The sequence below is a fragment of the Ranitomeya variabilis genome, chromosome 1 (assembly GCF_051348905.1).
Source record: "Ranitomeya variabilis isolate aRanVar5 chromosome 1, aRanVar5.hap1, whole genome shotgun sequence".
Classification (NCBI taxonomy): Eukaryota; Metazoa; Chordata; class Amphibia; order Anura; family Dendrobatidae; genus Ranitomeya; species Ranitomeya variabilis.
Genome location: NC_135232.1, coordinates 610,622,634 through 610,636,929, shown reverse-complemented (window position 1 = coordinate 610,636,929; position 14,296 = coordinate 610,622,634). Strand labels below are relative to the sequence as shown.

Below are 14,296 nucleotides of genomic sequence, written 5' to 3'. Positions count from 1 at the left end.
TTTTACCTGTGGATTCCCTGCGGTTTTTCTGCGAATTTACCGCGGTTTTTGTGCGGATTTCACCTGCGGTTTTACACCTGTGGATTCCTATTGAGGCGCAGGTGTAAACTGCTGCGGAATCTGCACAAAGAATTGACATGCTGCGGAAAATAAACTGCAGGGTTTCCGCGCATTTTTTTCCATAGCATGTGCACTGCGGATTTGGTTTTCCATAGGTTTACATGGCACTGTACAACGCATGGAAAACTGCTGCAGATCCGCAGCGTCAAAACCGCAACGTGTGCACAGACCCTTAAACTTCAATGTGGTGGCCCTCACTTTTGACAGACGTCTGCCATCAATTATGTGGATACTAGTGGGTTGCCATGGTAGCCCATGGTCCTGTTGGGACACCCGCATGTCCGATGTGTGACGCCGCCCTACAGGAGGTCCTCTATGTCACAAAAACACAATAGGCGAAAATAGTACAGTTTATTATATGGGCGTCACGTCTCCTACAAGACTAAAAATACATAAAAACCTATAAAATACAGAAAAGAATATGCAAACATTTTAAAATAAGCGAATATATTAATGCAAAATATAATAGTAATATAAAATATATCAATAGTGTAAAATCTAATGTAAACATTCCGATATATTAATATAAAATCCAATATATTCATGTGAAAAAAATAAAGATTTAAAACAAAAAAAATAAGTTTTTACCTTGTTTCTAAATAAATAAATCTCTAAATGTTTATGCCATATACTGAACGCTATTCTTACCGTACAGCGAATACCGTAAAAACGTGACTCCAAAAACCCTGGCATAATTCAGTTTTTCCCACCTTTTCTCCGCACCTGGAATTTTTCCCATTTTCCAGTAAATTATATGGTAAAATTAATGACGTCATTATAAACTACAACTCATCCCGCAATGAAGAATGGAGACGGAAAAGTGTAAAAGTTATGGCCCATGGAAGAAGACAGGAAAAAAATAAAATGCAGGGAAAAAAAAATCCCTAAACTCCTGGTCTGCCCCATGTGATCTACAGTGGTGACCAAAAGTTGTGCATTTCTTTTAAAGTGTGATTCCTTCTCTCTGGTTGCTCCATCTTGAATCTTGCTCCATTCCATTTGCAAATCTGCAAACAATTCATCTTTATTAGGCTGGTTTCACATTTGCGGTTGTGTCCGCAGCATTTGTACCGCATATATCCGCATGCATTTTGTATTCCTATATTTAACATTAGGGACGCATGCGTTTTTGCTTTTTCGTGTTTTGCCGTGTTTGACGACGCATGCGTCGTCTTGTCGTTTGCGTCTTGGCGCGGAAATGCAACATGTAGTAATTTTTAGAGGCGTCAATTTGCCGCCTGGAAACGCATGCGGTCGATTGCGCAAGGTTTGCGCCAAAAAAACGCATTGCTGTCTATATGAACGCATGCGTTTACAAGCACATGCGTTTGGTTGCGTTCATGAACGCATGCGTTCCACAAGAGAAAAACATGTCTAGACACTGAAAAGAAGTATATGTAGTAGATACACCGGCGCTCCACAAAGTGTTGAGCGATGGAGGTGAGGGAAGCTGCTGGTGCCTAGACGGCTACTGTGCCAAGCCTGTCATATGTAGAAGGAAGAACTTTATATAGTAGAATATAGGTCACCGCGCTACCTTACTCCGGAAAAAGGTTAAATGAATAGTACCCCCAAAAAGAATAGAGTAAAAAACTTACTTAATCGCTGTAGTGCTGGTACTGTGTCTGTGGAAGCAGTTTTTATGACGAGGTGGAGCTGGAGGGGAACAGCTGCTCTTCCGTGCGTCTGGAGTTGAGGGTCCGATCGGCGGTGTTACCTACCATCCCACACCGCCGATCGGACCCTCAACTCCAGACGCACGGAAGAGCAGCTGTTCCCCTCCAGCTCCACCTCGTCATAAAAACTGCTTCCACAGACACAGTACCGGCACTACAGCGATTAAGTAAGTTTTTTACTCTATTCTTTTTGGGGGTACTATTCATTTAACCTTTTTCAGGAGTAAGGTAGCACGGTGACCTATATTCTACTATATAAATGTCTAGACACTGATAAGCCACCCTCCACATACAAGGTGATAAAGGGAGGGTGTGGACAGTTGCAGGTCACTTCTCACCAGACAGCCAAGCAGAGCAGACAGACCACAGCACCTTGGAGAAAACAAGCCTCTGAACAATGTGAGTATATCCTAGTCAATGCCTTTATTTTCTATTTTTTTTCTCTACATGTCCTAATTTCTGCCATTTCTTTCTTTCTACATGCATCAGAATGTCTTCTTCGGATTCTTCCCATGAGGAGTTTCTTCCTGGGCCATCTGAAGTGGAGCATGTCAGTGAGGTGAGTACTTGCCTCGTCAGATTGGTAAGTGTTCACTGTCACATCGACACATGTGACAATTTGAATTTTTCTTTTTTTTAGAGCTCTTCTTCTACTGCGGCAGAGACAGGGCAGGAGCAGCGGAGTGAAGGTCTGGTGGAAAGACGGCAGCGGGTACGTATACAAGGCTGACTGTTATCTTGAATCTTCCTTTCTTTCTATTCGTATTTCTTAACTTTTTTCTTCTGGAATCCTTTTGTATGTTGACTTTCATATTCATGCCATTTCTCAGCATCTTTTTTCTTTCTTTTCCTTATGTTAATTGAGCAAACTTTAATGATTTTCTTTAATTTTTAGGTTTCACAACGGGAGGATGATCTTATTGAGAATGACCTCCTTATCACCCTGGTCCAGGAGTGAGTCCCGTTGTGGGACACCCGGGATCCACTGCACTCGAACAACATCACGATCCGGCGGTTATGGAATGAGGTGGCCCAAGCGATGTGGGATGGCTGGGATAACGCCCCGACACGGGTCCAAAATGCATTTGGTAAGTATTGCACTGCAGTGTGAAGCAGCAGAGACCTTGGCCGTGCTCACACAACTGTGTGTGATGAAAGAAACTCTCAGGAGTTTCTCTCATCACACACAGTTGTGTGAGCACGGCCAAAAGTCCTTTTTCTGACCACAATTTTTTTTTAACAGTGGCCAAAGCCAAAACACGTTGGCGTTCGATGAAGGACCGCTTCAACAAGGACCTGCATCAAGAGAGCCGTGTTCCCAGTGGTTCAGGAGCAAGGATCAGAAGATACAAATACCATCGAGTTCTGGCATTTTTAAGACCGGTCCTTGCCCAGAGAACGTAAGTATCACGTGCATTAGGTTGTATTGTATTGCCATAATCTGTATTTTTATATTCCACAGGATTCTGCATCTGGTTAATATTTGGTATTGATTTTCTTTTTCCTTTTTTCACAGCACATACAGCACTACTGTTGGCCCAGGTTCTGGAGCGGTCCTTCATCCAACAGCCACGGACTCGTCCCAGCCATCCAGCAGCGCAGCAGCAAGTGGGCCTTCCACACTAACTGGAGACCAGGGAGCTGGTCCATCAGGTCTTCCCCTTTCGCAGTCCTCTTCCACTGCCCCTTTTTTTGGGGCTCATCCCGGCAGCGGCAGAGGGCTTCGGACAGGTCACTCATGCCGGAGTTTTTGCACTTGAGCTCAGTTTTACACGAAGCAACCAAGGCTTTGGGTGACCGAATGGATGTTTCACATAGCCTCTTGAATGCACGTATCCAGGAGGTCAGCAAAAGCCTTGACCAAGTGAAAGCCGACCTCCAGAGGCCAGCACATAATTTTTTTAACCAAATTGAGCAGGGCATGTCGGAACACCTTACTCCTGATCTCCAGCTGAGTGTCATGCAGGCCTGCAATGCTGCTTATGTGCAGGCTATGCAGCAGAGTCGGTATTTCCAGCAGACAGTGTCGGCATATCCACCTGTGCCTTCACTGTCACGATTGACCTCAATGCCGACCTCTGCTGCATACCACTGCACGGCCACCTCAATTCCTTCCACAGCCGGACACCACTACAGCACCACCACCATGCCAAGTGCAGTTGGACATCCCACAGCCACCACCATGACAACCACTGCTCCTGCTTGGACCTCCTCCACTGACACCACGATGCAGCAGGACCCTGGCATGGCCTTCCATACCACCACCACCACGATGCAGCAGGAACCTGGCATGGCCTTCCGTACCGCCACCACCACGATGCAGCAGGACCCTGGCATGGCCTTCCGTACCGCCACCACGATGCAGCAGGACCCTGGCATGGCCTTCCGCTCTACAAGCGCTATGGACTCTGGCATGGCCTTCCGCTCAATGAGCGCTACGGACTCTGGCATGGCTGCACACTCTACAAGCGCTATGGACTCTGGCATGGCTGCACGCTCTACGAGCGCTATGGACTCTGGCATGGTTGCACACTCTACGAGCGCTATGGACCCTGGCATGGCTGCACGCTCTACGAGCACTATGGACTCTGGCATGGCTGCACGCTCTACGAGCACTATGGATTCTGGCATGGCTGCACACTCTACGAGCACTATGGACTCTGGCATGGCTGCACGCTCTACGAGCGCTATGGACTCTGGCATGGCTGCACACTCTATGAGCACTATGGACTCTGGCATGGCTGCACTATCTACGAGCGCTACGGACTCTGGCATGGCTGCACACTCTATGAGCACTATGGACTCTGGCATGGCTGCACGCTCTACGAGCACTATGGACTCTGGCATGGCTGCACGCTCTACGAGCACTATGGACTCTGGCATGGCTGCAAGATCTACGAGCACTATGGACTCTGGCATGGTGCAGCCGGACCCTGAAAGGTCACCCACCACCACGCCACGCCATATGAGCCCACCAAGACCTCCCACAACCAGGCAAACCAAAAAAAAAACCACACAAAAAAAAAACCAGAGGACTCTTAGTATTCCTCCCCCTTCACCTCCCAATGTGTCTGTAATGTTAGGTTTGTCTCACCCTTCCAGTGCGTCTCAAGCCTCTCATGTGTCAAGCCCCATCCCCGAACTACCAGACCCCAGTAGTTTCATAGCCCCTTCTCCTGCCACCTCTGCGTCGTCCACGGTTAGCCAGGCCTCAGTGCTTCACACTCCACGTTTACATCACTCTACCCCAAGCCGGCGCAGTTAAATAAAGTTTTTTGGTTGTAAAAAAATAAATACAATTTGATTTGCCCAAATTAGGTTTGGTTTATTGTATCTATCGCCACCGGCAACACTCACCGTGCGCCAACTAAGAAACTTCGCCACACACTTACTTTTTGGGCCACATCATATCTCCAGTAGTTATAAAAAAAAGACTGCAGCTTTGTGTGTCTTTAGTATACAGATATGAGGTAGGCCCAAAAATATTAGATGTATTATCTCCATAATCTCTTCTTTCTGCTTAGTCTGTGACTAGTGTGGCAGTCTGAAGAGAAAATGGTGGAAATACAGTGCAGACCTCTACTGAACAGGTCAGGTGTAAAAAAAAACTCATTAGTTGGGACACCTGACCTGGTGAGTAGAGAACTGCCTTGTATAACCACCATTTTCTCTTCTTTGTACATAATCTATTACACACAAATTGAAGGGACGATGGTGATCACACACGGCATATCTATGCTCACCTGCACAGGTGTCAGAAATAGTGAATTCATGAAGCTGTTATATGAGCATCATGAATTCATTATTTCTGACACCTGACTTGATGAGTATAGATCTCTTCAGTGTGACATTCATTGTCTTTTCAGTTTGTGTCCAATGGATACAGCAGAATAGAATCAGGACGCAATGACGTCAACAAGCTTACCAATAAAGCAACATGGCTGCCACACTAGCAATATGTGGCCACTGTTTTATATCAGTATTTGTAAGCCAAAAACAAGGAGTGGAACAATTCGAAGTAAATTCTGATATTAATATAATAACTAGCACCTCTGCCTCTATCACCCACTCCTGGTTTTGGATTACAAATACTGATATTAAATACAGACCAAATACTGCTAGTTTTAGGACAGCCTTGGTTTGTAGAGGAAATACATAGGAGACACGGTCAACACAACCAAAAATAAAGTTTATTAATGAGAAATATTATTATCATTGCAGAAAATTACTGGTTCAGATCGAATTACAAAAGGACATTTACACAACATTGTCCTGCCATGACACACGTCCAATATCTGAATCAAAAAAGGCAGCAAATTGGTCCCGCATGTGACCAACTGCTGCAGTTGACCGCATCGGATGATGCTGGAAATCGGGCAGTGGGTGTACAACTGGTTCATCCAGTTCAATGTTGGGTTGCTCCTTAGCCATTATATAATTGTGCAGAACCACACAGGCTTTGACCACCTCGTCGACTGTTTCCACTTTTAGATTTATGGCTGATGCAAGAATGCACCATTTAGAGACCAGAATGCCAAAGGTACACTCTACTGTTCTTCGGGCCCTGGTCAGTCTGTAGTTAAAGATCCTTCTAGTGTGGTTCAAGTCCCGACTGGAGTAGGGCTTCAGTAGGTTTTCACACATCTGAAAGGCCTCATCCCCAACCATAACAAATGGCATCGGTGGACCTTGAGTGTTGAGGAGAAGTTGTGGCGGTGGAAAATTGAAATTTTTGCCATACACACGGCGGCCCATATCCGAGTTCTTGAAAGTCTGGGAATTGTTGCCACGGCTAAAAGCTCCAGTGTCCACGGCAATGAAGCGACAGTTCTCATCGGCTATTGCCATGAGCATAACAGAAAAATATTTTTTGTAGTTGAAATACTCCGATCCTGTTCTGGCTTGTTTGATAATGTGAATGTGCTTTCCATCCACCGCTCCTAAACAGTTGGGGAAATCACACACACTCCAGAATTTTTCCGCAATTTCAAGCCACATGTCCAAGGTGGGTAGGGGTATAAACTCATCCCGGAGTACATTCCACAAAGCCCGGCATGTGTCCGCAACTATTCCGGACAGGGTGGATATTCCAAGCCGGTATTGGAAGTGGAGGGATAATAAACTCTCTCCGGTTGCCAGAAATCTGTAAGAAAAAGAAACCCCCCAAAAATTGCAAACTATTCTATTTATGGTGTGGTTACGCTAAAGAAAGAAAGGAAAATACCCAAAACATACATGTCAGAAAACACAAAATTTGGACTGTCATTGTTTTAGATTTGGAACGTACCTTAATGTAACCAGCAGACGTTCCTCCGGTGGAATCGCTCTACGGAGCTGGGTGTCCTGTCTCCGTATGGCTCCTTGGACACGAGCAAGCAAATCCCGGAACGAGTCTTGCGACATTCGTGTGTATTCATGGAATTTCTCCGGGTTGGCATTAAGCTCGCCATACAGCGTGTGATAGGCTCCACGGCTCTCACGTAGTTCGATAATGGGGTGTCTCCAAAAACGCCTACGATGTCTCCTTCTCCATCTTTCACGATTTCTGTCTTGCTCCCAAGCAAATGCACAGGCAAGAAACAGCTTGATGCTTAAATCCAGGTTGAAATAAAAGCTCTCCATGCGAAGATCCATCATGACACAGGATACCTTAGCAAACTGTTAAGATTTCAGTAGCCCTAGGGTCTATATATAGAGATTCCATAATACACGCCCTCTGTAGTCCCATTGGCGGTATCTGGTTGTCTAGATTTTTCTCTTGTGAAATTTCACATCATGCGCACCAAAAACGCAAACGCAGGAAAAAACGCATATAAACGCGTACAAACGCGGCGTTTTTTTAACCGCATGCGATACCGCATGCGTCTAAAAAATGCCGCATTTGTACGTGCAGCGCCCCAGAGTCCTGGTCGTTGCACTAACGTCGCTCTGCCGCTAAGTGGAGTGATGGTACGTCTGATTGCACTAAAAGAGTTCACCTGACCAGGTATCACAGTCACACATTACACTTCACACTCTGGCCACCAGGGGGAGCAAAAGGTTCTATGTATTAGGCCACTCCTCACACTCTGGTAAAACTGGGGGTTGGATAGGAAGTTAGGGAGAAGCTGACTGGGTTTTGCCCAGGTAACATCTAGTGAGAGGAGAGCGTTACTTGGGAAGATTCAGGGGGGTCCCTGTCAGGGGTGGGATCCTGACAGTGGCCTAGCAAAAGGACAGATCGTTACGGAGCCGTGCCTGCACCTCATTGCGGCAGCATCTTAAGAAAGGACACGAAGCGAAGTATATTGTGGAGAAGTGAGAAACGAGATCACAGCACAAAGGAGATAAAACCAGAAGGAGTAGTGCCCCGAGATCGGCAACATCCTTCTGAGGCACGTAGCCGGTGGCCGGAACGCTGAGGGAGTAATAGACTCTATGCATTACTTCAAACCAACGGCAGGGCAGTTAATTTTAGGTTGGCTGTCTCACCTTTACACCTAATCAAGACAACGGAGGCAATTGTGGGAGAGGGGCGTCTCTAGGGTCCCTATAAAATAACTCCAGGCCTACCCCGTCATACGGGTGCGTCCTATCCATATCATCTGGGGGACGGAGAGAGAGAACAGAAACATACACGAGAGTTGTGAGGACTATCCCGTGGTGCTCAGCAGGGAGGTACTACAACACCCAGGCGCTAGTAGGTAGGTACTGATTTCCACCTGCAAAGGGAACTCTGGATGTGCCTTCGGACCGGCCGGTCTCAGCCAGCCCTGTTAGCAGTGCTCTGGATTGTGGATGCCGAAGTCTTCAGTAAAGAGGTAAAGAGACTGCAACCCTGTGTCCTCGTTATTTACTGCGACCTACACCACCACCATCTACTCATCAAGGGAAGCCCTGGGGACATACTTCACCTGTGGGAAGTTACACTCTAGCTGCCACTCCATCACCCCAGCGGACCCCTAGCAGCGTCGGTCACCCTGACCGAATACCACAGGTGGCGTCACGAACACTTGACAAACTCTCACCTACACCTTTAATTGGGCGCCCCTTAGCAGGGCCACGGACCGGGTCGGGCCACCGTGACACCCCTAGAACCGAGACCAAGGGACTCGGTACCGAGTACCCTGCTGCCCTGCGTCTGGGGGCCACTCCATACGCGTTTATATGCATTTTTTCCACCACTTGCGGATGCGTTTTAAACGCTGCGGATTTAAACGCAAATGTGAAACTAGCCTTAGTGATGAGCGAATATACTCGTTACTCGAGATTTCCCGAGCATGCTCGGGGGTCCTCCAAGTATTTTTTAGTGTTCAGAGATTTAGTTTTCATCACCGCAGCTGAATAATTTACATCTGTTAGCCAGCATAAGTACATGTGGGGATTCCCTAGCAACCAGGCAACCCCCACATGTACTTATGCTGGCTAACAGATGTAAATCATTCAGCTGCGGTCATGAAAACTAAATCTCCGAACACTAAAAAATACCCGGAGGACCCCCGAGCGTGCTCGGGAAATCTCGAGTAACGAGTATATTCGCTCATCAGTCATCACTAATCTTTATTGCTCTGGGAAGGGGCCCAACTCATCACCCTAACTCATCCCAAGGGTGCTCTAAAGGCCAAATGCACACATTCAGTATTTAGTGAGTTTTTTACCTCAGTATTTGTAAGACAAAACCAGGAGTGGGTGATAAATGCAGAAAGGGTGCTAATGGTTCTATTATGCTTTCCCTCTGTCTGTCCCACTCATGGTTTTGGCTTACAAATACTGGGGTAAAAAACTCACCAAATACTCAATGTGTGCATATGGCCAAAGGGTGTATGTAATTCAGGTGACTGGCTTGGCCATTGCAACAGGCAAATATTTTTCTTAGTTAACCAATTTTTTACTAAATTGGATGTGTGCTTAAGATCATTGTCTTGCTGGATTTTGCAGCCCCTGCCTACTTTGATTTTACCATGTGGCAGCATTACATTCTCCAGTATATCCTTGTACATGGTAGCATTCATATTTCCATTGATTCTATGCAGAGGGGCACTTGTAGATGAAAAAAAGTAGCCCATAACATGACATTGCCACCACCATGTTTACCTGAAGGTGTTAGGTACCTTATGTTCTGCCCATTAATGTGCAGCAAGTTAATTCACAATGTAGTACCAGTTGTCACCATTAGAGGTCATTAGGTACACATTTATCCTGTTCCTGTATCCAGGAGCATTTTGCTTTAAAGGGAACCTGTCACCCCCAAAATCGAAGATGAGCTAAGCCCACCGGCATAAGGGGCTTATCTACAGCATTCTGGAATGCTGTAGATAAGCCCCAGATGTGTCCTGAAAGATGAGAAAAAGAGGTTAGATTATACTCACCTGGGGGGGGGATCCGATACGAAGGCCGTCGCAGTCCGGGTCCTCCCATCTTCTTACGATGACATCCTCTTCTTGTCTTCATGCCGCAGCTCCGGCGCAGGCGTACTTTGCCCTGTTGAGAGCATAGCAAACTACTGCAGTGCGCAGGCGCTGGGCCTCTCTGACCTTTCCTGGCACCTGCACACTGCAGTAGTTTGCTCTGCTCTCAACAGGGCAGACAAAGTACGCCTGCACCAGAGCCGCAGCGTGAACACAAGAAGAGGACGTCATCCTATGACGATAGGAAGCCCCGGACCGGACAGTATAAGTATAATCAACAGTGAGTATAATCTAACCTCTTTTTCCCATCTTTTAGGTTACATCGGGGGCTTATCTACAGCATTACAGAATGCATTACAGAATGCTGTAGATAAGCCCCTGATGCCGGTGGGCTTAGCTCATCTTTGATTTTCGGGGTGACAGGTTCCCTTTAAGCCTGTGTTCTGACTAGAACCGCCCCTCTGGTTTCCCGGGCAAGGGTAGCCATTTTCCCCCGGACCTTGAGTCTTACACACATGTTCATGGCTCTTTTCCTGCAGATCATTGCTCTTGATAAGCGTATTCCGGTGAGGCACTGTGTAGCAGAGTGTGTAGTATAAAGTAATACAATGCTGACAGCCTGAATTTGCCCTAGGGTAGCCATTATAACTGTGTATCTGTCTTATCCTGTGTTCAGTGTTAGTCCTCTAATCTCTGTTATTTATGTTATTGCATCCTGTAACATGCTGTAATGTGCCAATTACTGATGCACTGTTATTTCCTTTATAGTTTTTACCTGATCATCCATTATATCGCATATCTCACAATATCATCTACTATTGTTGTTCATCGTTCACCATCTCAATAAATATAGACTTAAGAACCTATACAGTCTGTTTACTGAGGAAATGGATGACGGTTTAGCCGTATGCTAGAATCCACACCGCATCATACTTGGAGAAAGGCAGAACACCCTACATCAGTACATTTTCCAATTGGGCAGTGTATATAATGCTTGCCATCACTACCAAACAGATTGAACTTGGATTCATCCGACCACAACACCTTAGACCAATCTGCCTTCCATTTTCTGTGTGCCTTGGCAAACTCAAGTCAGACCTTCAGGTTCTTTGCTGAGATGAAAGGCTTCTTGACTGGAATGCATATGCAGCGCCCCAGAGTCCTGGTCGTTGCAGTACTGATGCTCCGCCGCTAAGGGGGGCTATGGTACGTCTGATGGCACTGAAGGAGTTCACCTGACCAGGTATCACAGACACCAATACACTTCACAGTCTGGCCTCCAGGGGGAGCTAAGGGTGCTATGTATTAGGCCACTCCTCACAGTCTGGTAAAACTGGGGGTTGGATAGGAAGTTAGGGAGAAGCTGACTGGGAATCGAACAGGCAACACCCTGTGGCAGAGGGTGTTGCGGGGAGAGACTCAGGGGGGTCCCTGTCAGGGGTGGGATCCTGACAGAGGCCTAGCGAACAGAGAGAACGTTACGGGACCGCGCCTGCACTAGATAGCGGCGGTGCCCTAAGAAAGGACAAGAAGCGAGGTATATTGTGCTGAGTGAGAAACGAGATCAACGCAACAAGGAGAACTACCAGTAGGAGTCGTGCTGTAAGACGAGGCAACATCCTACTGAGGCGCGTAGCCGGTGGCCGGAACGCCAAGGAAGTACTAGGCTCCAAGCAATACTTGAAACCTACGGCGGGACAGTCAGCTATAGGCGGGCTGTCTCACACAAATCACCTACGAAGACACAGGGGGCAACAACAGGAGAACGGCGACACTAGGGTCCAGGAAGAGCTCCGAGCCTACCCGTCATACGGGTGCGTCCTAGCCATATCATCTGGGGGACGAAGAAGAACATCAGAATCGAGTTGTGAGGGAACACGAGAAAAAGACACAACAGTTGTGGGGACTATCCCGTAAGCACAGCAGGGGAGGACCGCAACACACAAGCGCTAGAAGGTAGGCACAGATTCCACCTGCAAAGGGAACTCTGGAGATGCCATCGGACCGGCCGGACTTGCGCAGCCTGGTTAACCGTATTCCGGACTGAGGATCCTGAAGCCTTCAGTAAAGAGGTAAAGAGACTGCAACCTGGTGTCCTCGTTATTTACTGTGACCAGCACTGCACCGCACTACCACCACCATCCACACCTTTCATTGGGCGCCCCTCAGCAGGGTCACGGACCGGGTCTAGCCACCGTGACAACCCCAGAGCAGAGACCCAGAGGCCCGGTACCGGGTACCCCTCGGCCCTGCGGCAGTGGGGGCGCTACACATACATTCAACCCTACTGCTCTTAGCTGTCGCCCCACAGTTTGATGACTCTCTTTCACCCCAGATTCTTTGTTAATTTTGTGTAAAATCTGTACATCGCTTTATGGACATCAGATACTGACTTTTTCTTAATAATGTGATCAACTTTGGAGGATGTTTTCCATGGTTATCCACTTCTAGGTTTGTCTGCTGTTCCATAACCTTCTTTTTCTTTCTTTATTATACGTGACATGACTCTTGACTTTGAGAGCAGTTGACTTCCATAGTTCCCTCTTTTTGGCTTTTGCCTGACTTCACAGAATAATAAGCTTCCTGACATCTAGTGATAAATTTGGCTTTGTCTTTGCCATGAGTTAAGCAAAAATACACAAACATTAAAAAAAGTAGGCAAAATTTGACAACTCATGAGAAAATATGCAAAACATTTGGCCCAGCACATGTTGAGAACTAACACATAAAGGGATAAAATAATGTCAAACACAATTTTCATCCCTATAGCTGACAACCATTCGCTTCCGGTTTACAAAAATCAACAGGAACATGGCATCATAACAACCAGACAGAAGTAATCACACTTTAAAAAAAAAAAAAAGCAAAACTTTTGGTCGCTACTGTATATAATGCACGGTTGTGTAAAGAAACTCCCAGGCCAGTAGGTACATCAGCTGCCTTCTTCTCGGCCACCTCCAGCTTCTGCTGGACATCCTTCAGGGCCTTCAAGTACTTGGCCAGCTCTTCCTCCATTCCCTTCAGCTTATTCTGTATGGACAGGAGCTCGTCCTCCAGCTGTGAGGGGCACAGAGGTCAGTGGACAGGTGAGGGGTCCGGAGGGCCATCCACTCACACCCTTGTTACCTGCTTGCCCTTGCTCTCCACCTGCTTTTGCTCAGTCTCTGTCAGCTCGGCCCGGTCCAGAGCATTCTCCTTGTCCAGTTTGAGCATTTGCATCTTCTTCTTGATGCCTTCCATGTTGGGGTCTGTGGTGGTCTCTCATATGGACGCAGAAGCTATCTGTGCTCTATTATAAATTAGCCAGAAACCCCCATCCTTGGCCGCAGAGCAGACCCACCCCAGACCTCGCTCCAGCATTGTTCTCGGGAGAACCTCTATATTTGGGCCTCAGGGTACATGCGGCAGCTGATAATATGGGGCTGGTATGATGGACGGGATTATTGAGATATGATGAAACCATTGTCACCGATCCACTGTCCCCCCAACAGTCAGTGCCACAAATATCCCCTGTACACGATAGACCAGTTGTACCCACCCCCACCCGCTCATGGGCACAGAGAGCAGAGGACAAACAGCGACCAGAGGGAAACCAGAGATCGGCACTGACATCACTGAGATCAGGGGTGACATCACTGAGAATGCCTCCTATCCATCACTAGAGATCAGCAGTGACATCACTGAGAATGCCTCCTATCCATCACTAGAGATCAGCGGTGACATCACTGAGAATGCCGCCTATCCATCACTAGAGATCAGCGGTGACATCACTGAGAATGCCTCCTATCCATCACTAGAGATCAGCGGTGACATCACTGAGAATGCCTCCTATCCATCACTAGAGATCAGCGGTGACATCACTGAGAATGCCTCCTATCCATCACTAGAGATCAGCGGTGACATCACTGAGAATGCCTCCTATCCATCACTAGAGATCAGCGGTGACATCACTGAGAATGCCTCCTATCCATCACTAGAGATCAGGGGTGACATCACTGAGAATGCCTCCTATCCATCACTAGAGATCAGCGATGACATCACTGAGAATGCCTCCTATCCATCACTAGAGATTAGCAGTGACATCACTGAGAATGCCGCCTATCCATCACTAGA

General features: G+C 47.1%; 1 protein-coding gene and 1 long non-coding RNA gene across 3 annotated transcripts in view; one reads left to right on the top strand and one right to left on the bottom strand.

Annotated features, from left to right (window-relative positions):
• TPM3 (tropomyosin 3) overlaps positions 1-13,423 on the bottom strand; it is a 28,333-nt gene extending 14,910 nt beyond the window's left edge. For both annotated transcript variants that reach the window (XM_077260601.1, XM_077260602.1), the window contains exons 1-2: positions 13,310-13,423; positions 13,115-13,240 (exon numbers count right to left, since the gene is read on the bottom strand). In XM_077260601.1, coding sequence (XP_077116716.1) covers positions 13,115-13,240; positions 13,310-13,423 — 240 coding nt within the window. The remainder of the gene's footprint in view (positions 1-13,114; positions 13,241-13,309) is intronic.
• Positions 2,041-2,641, top strand: LOC143809852 (uncharacterized). Its single transcript, XR_013222508.1, has 3 exons — positions 2,041-2,195; positions 2,286-2,355; positions 2,437-2,641. It is a non-coding gene; the product is annotated as an uncharacterized LOC143809852 (long non-coding RNA).
• Positions 13,424-14,296: the final 873 nt, after the last annotated feature.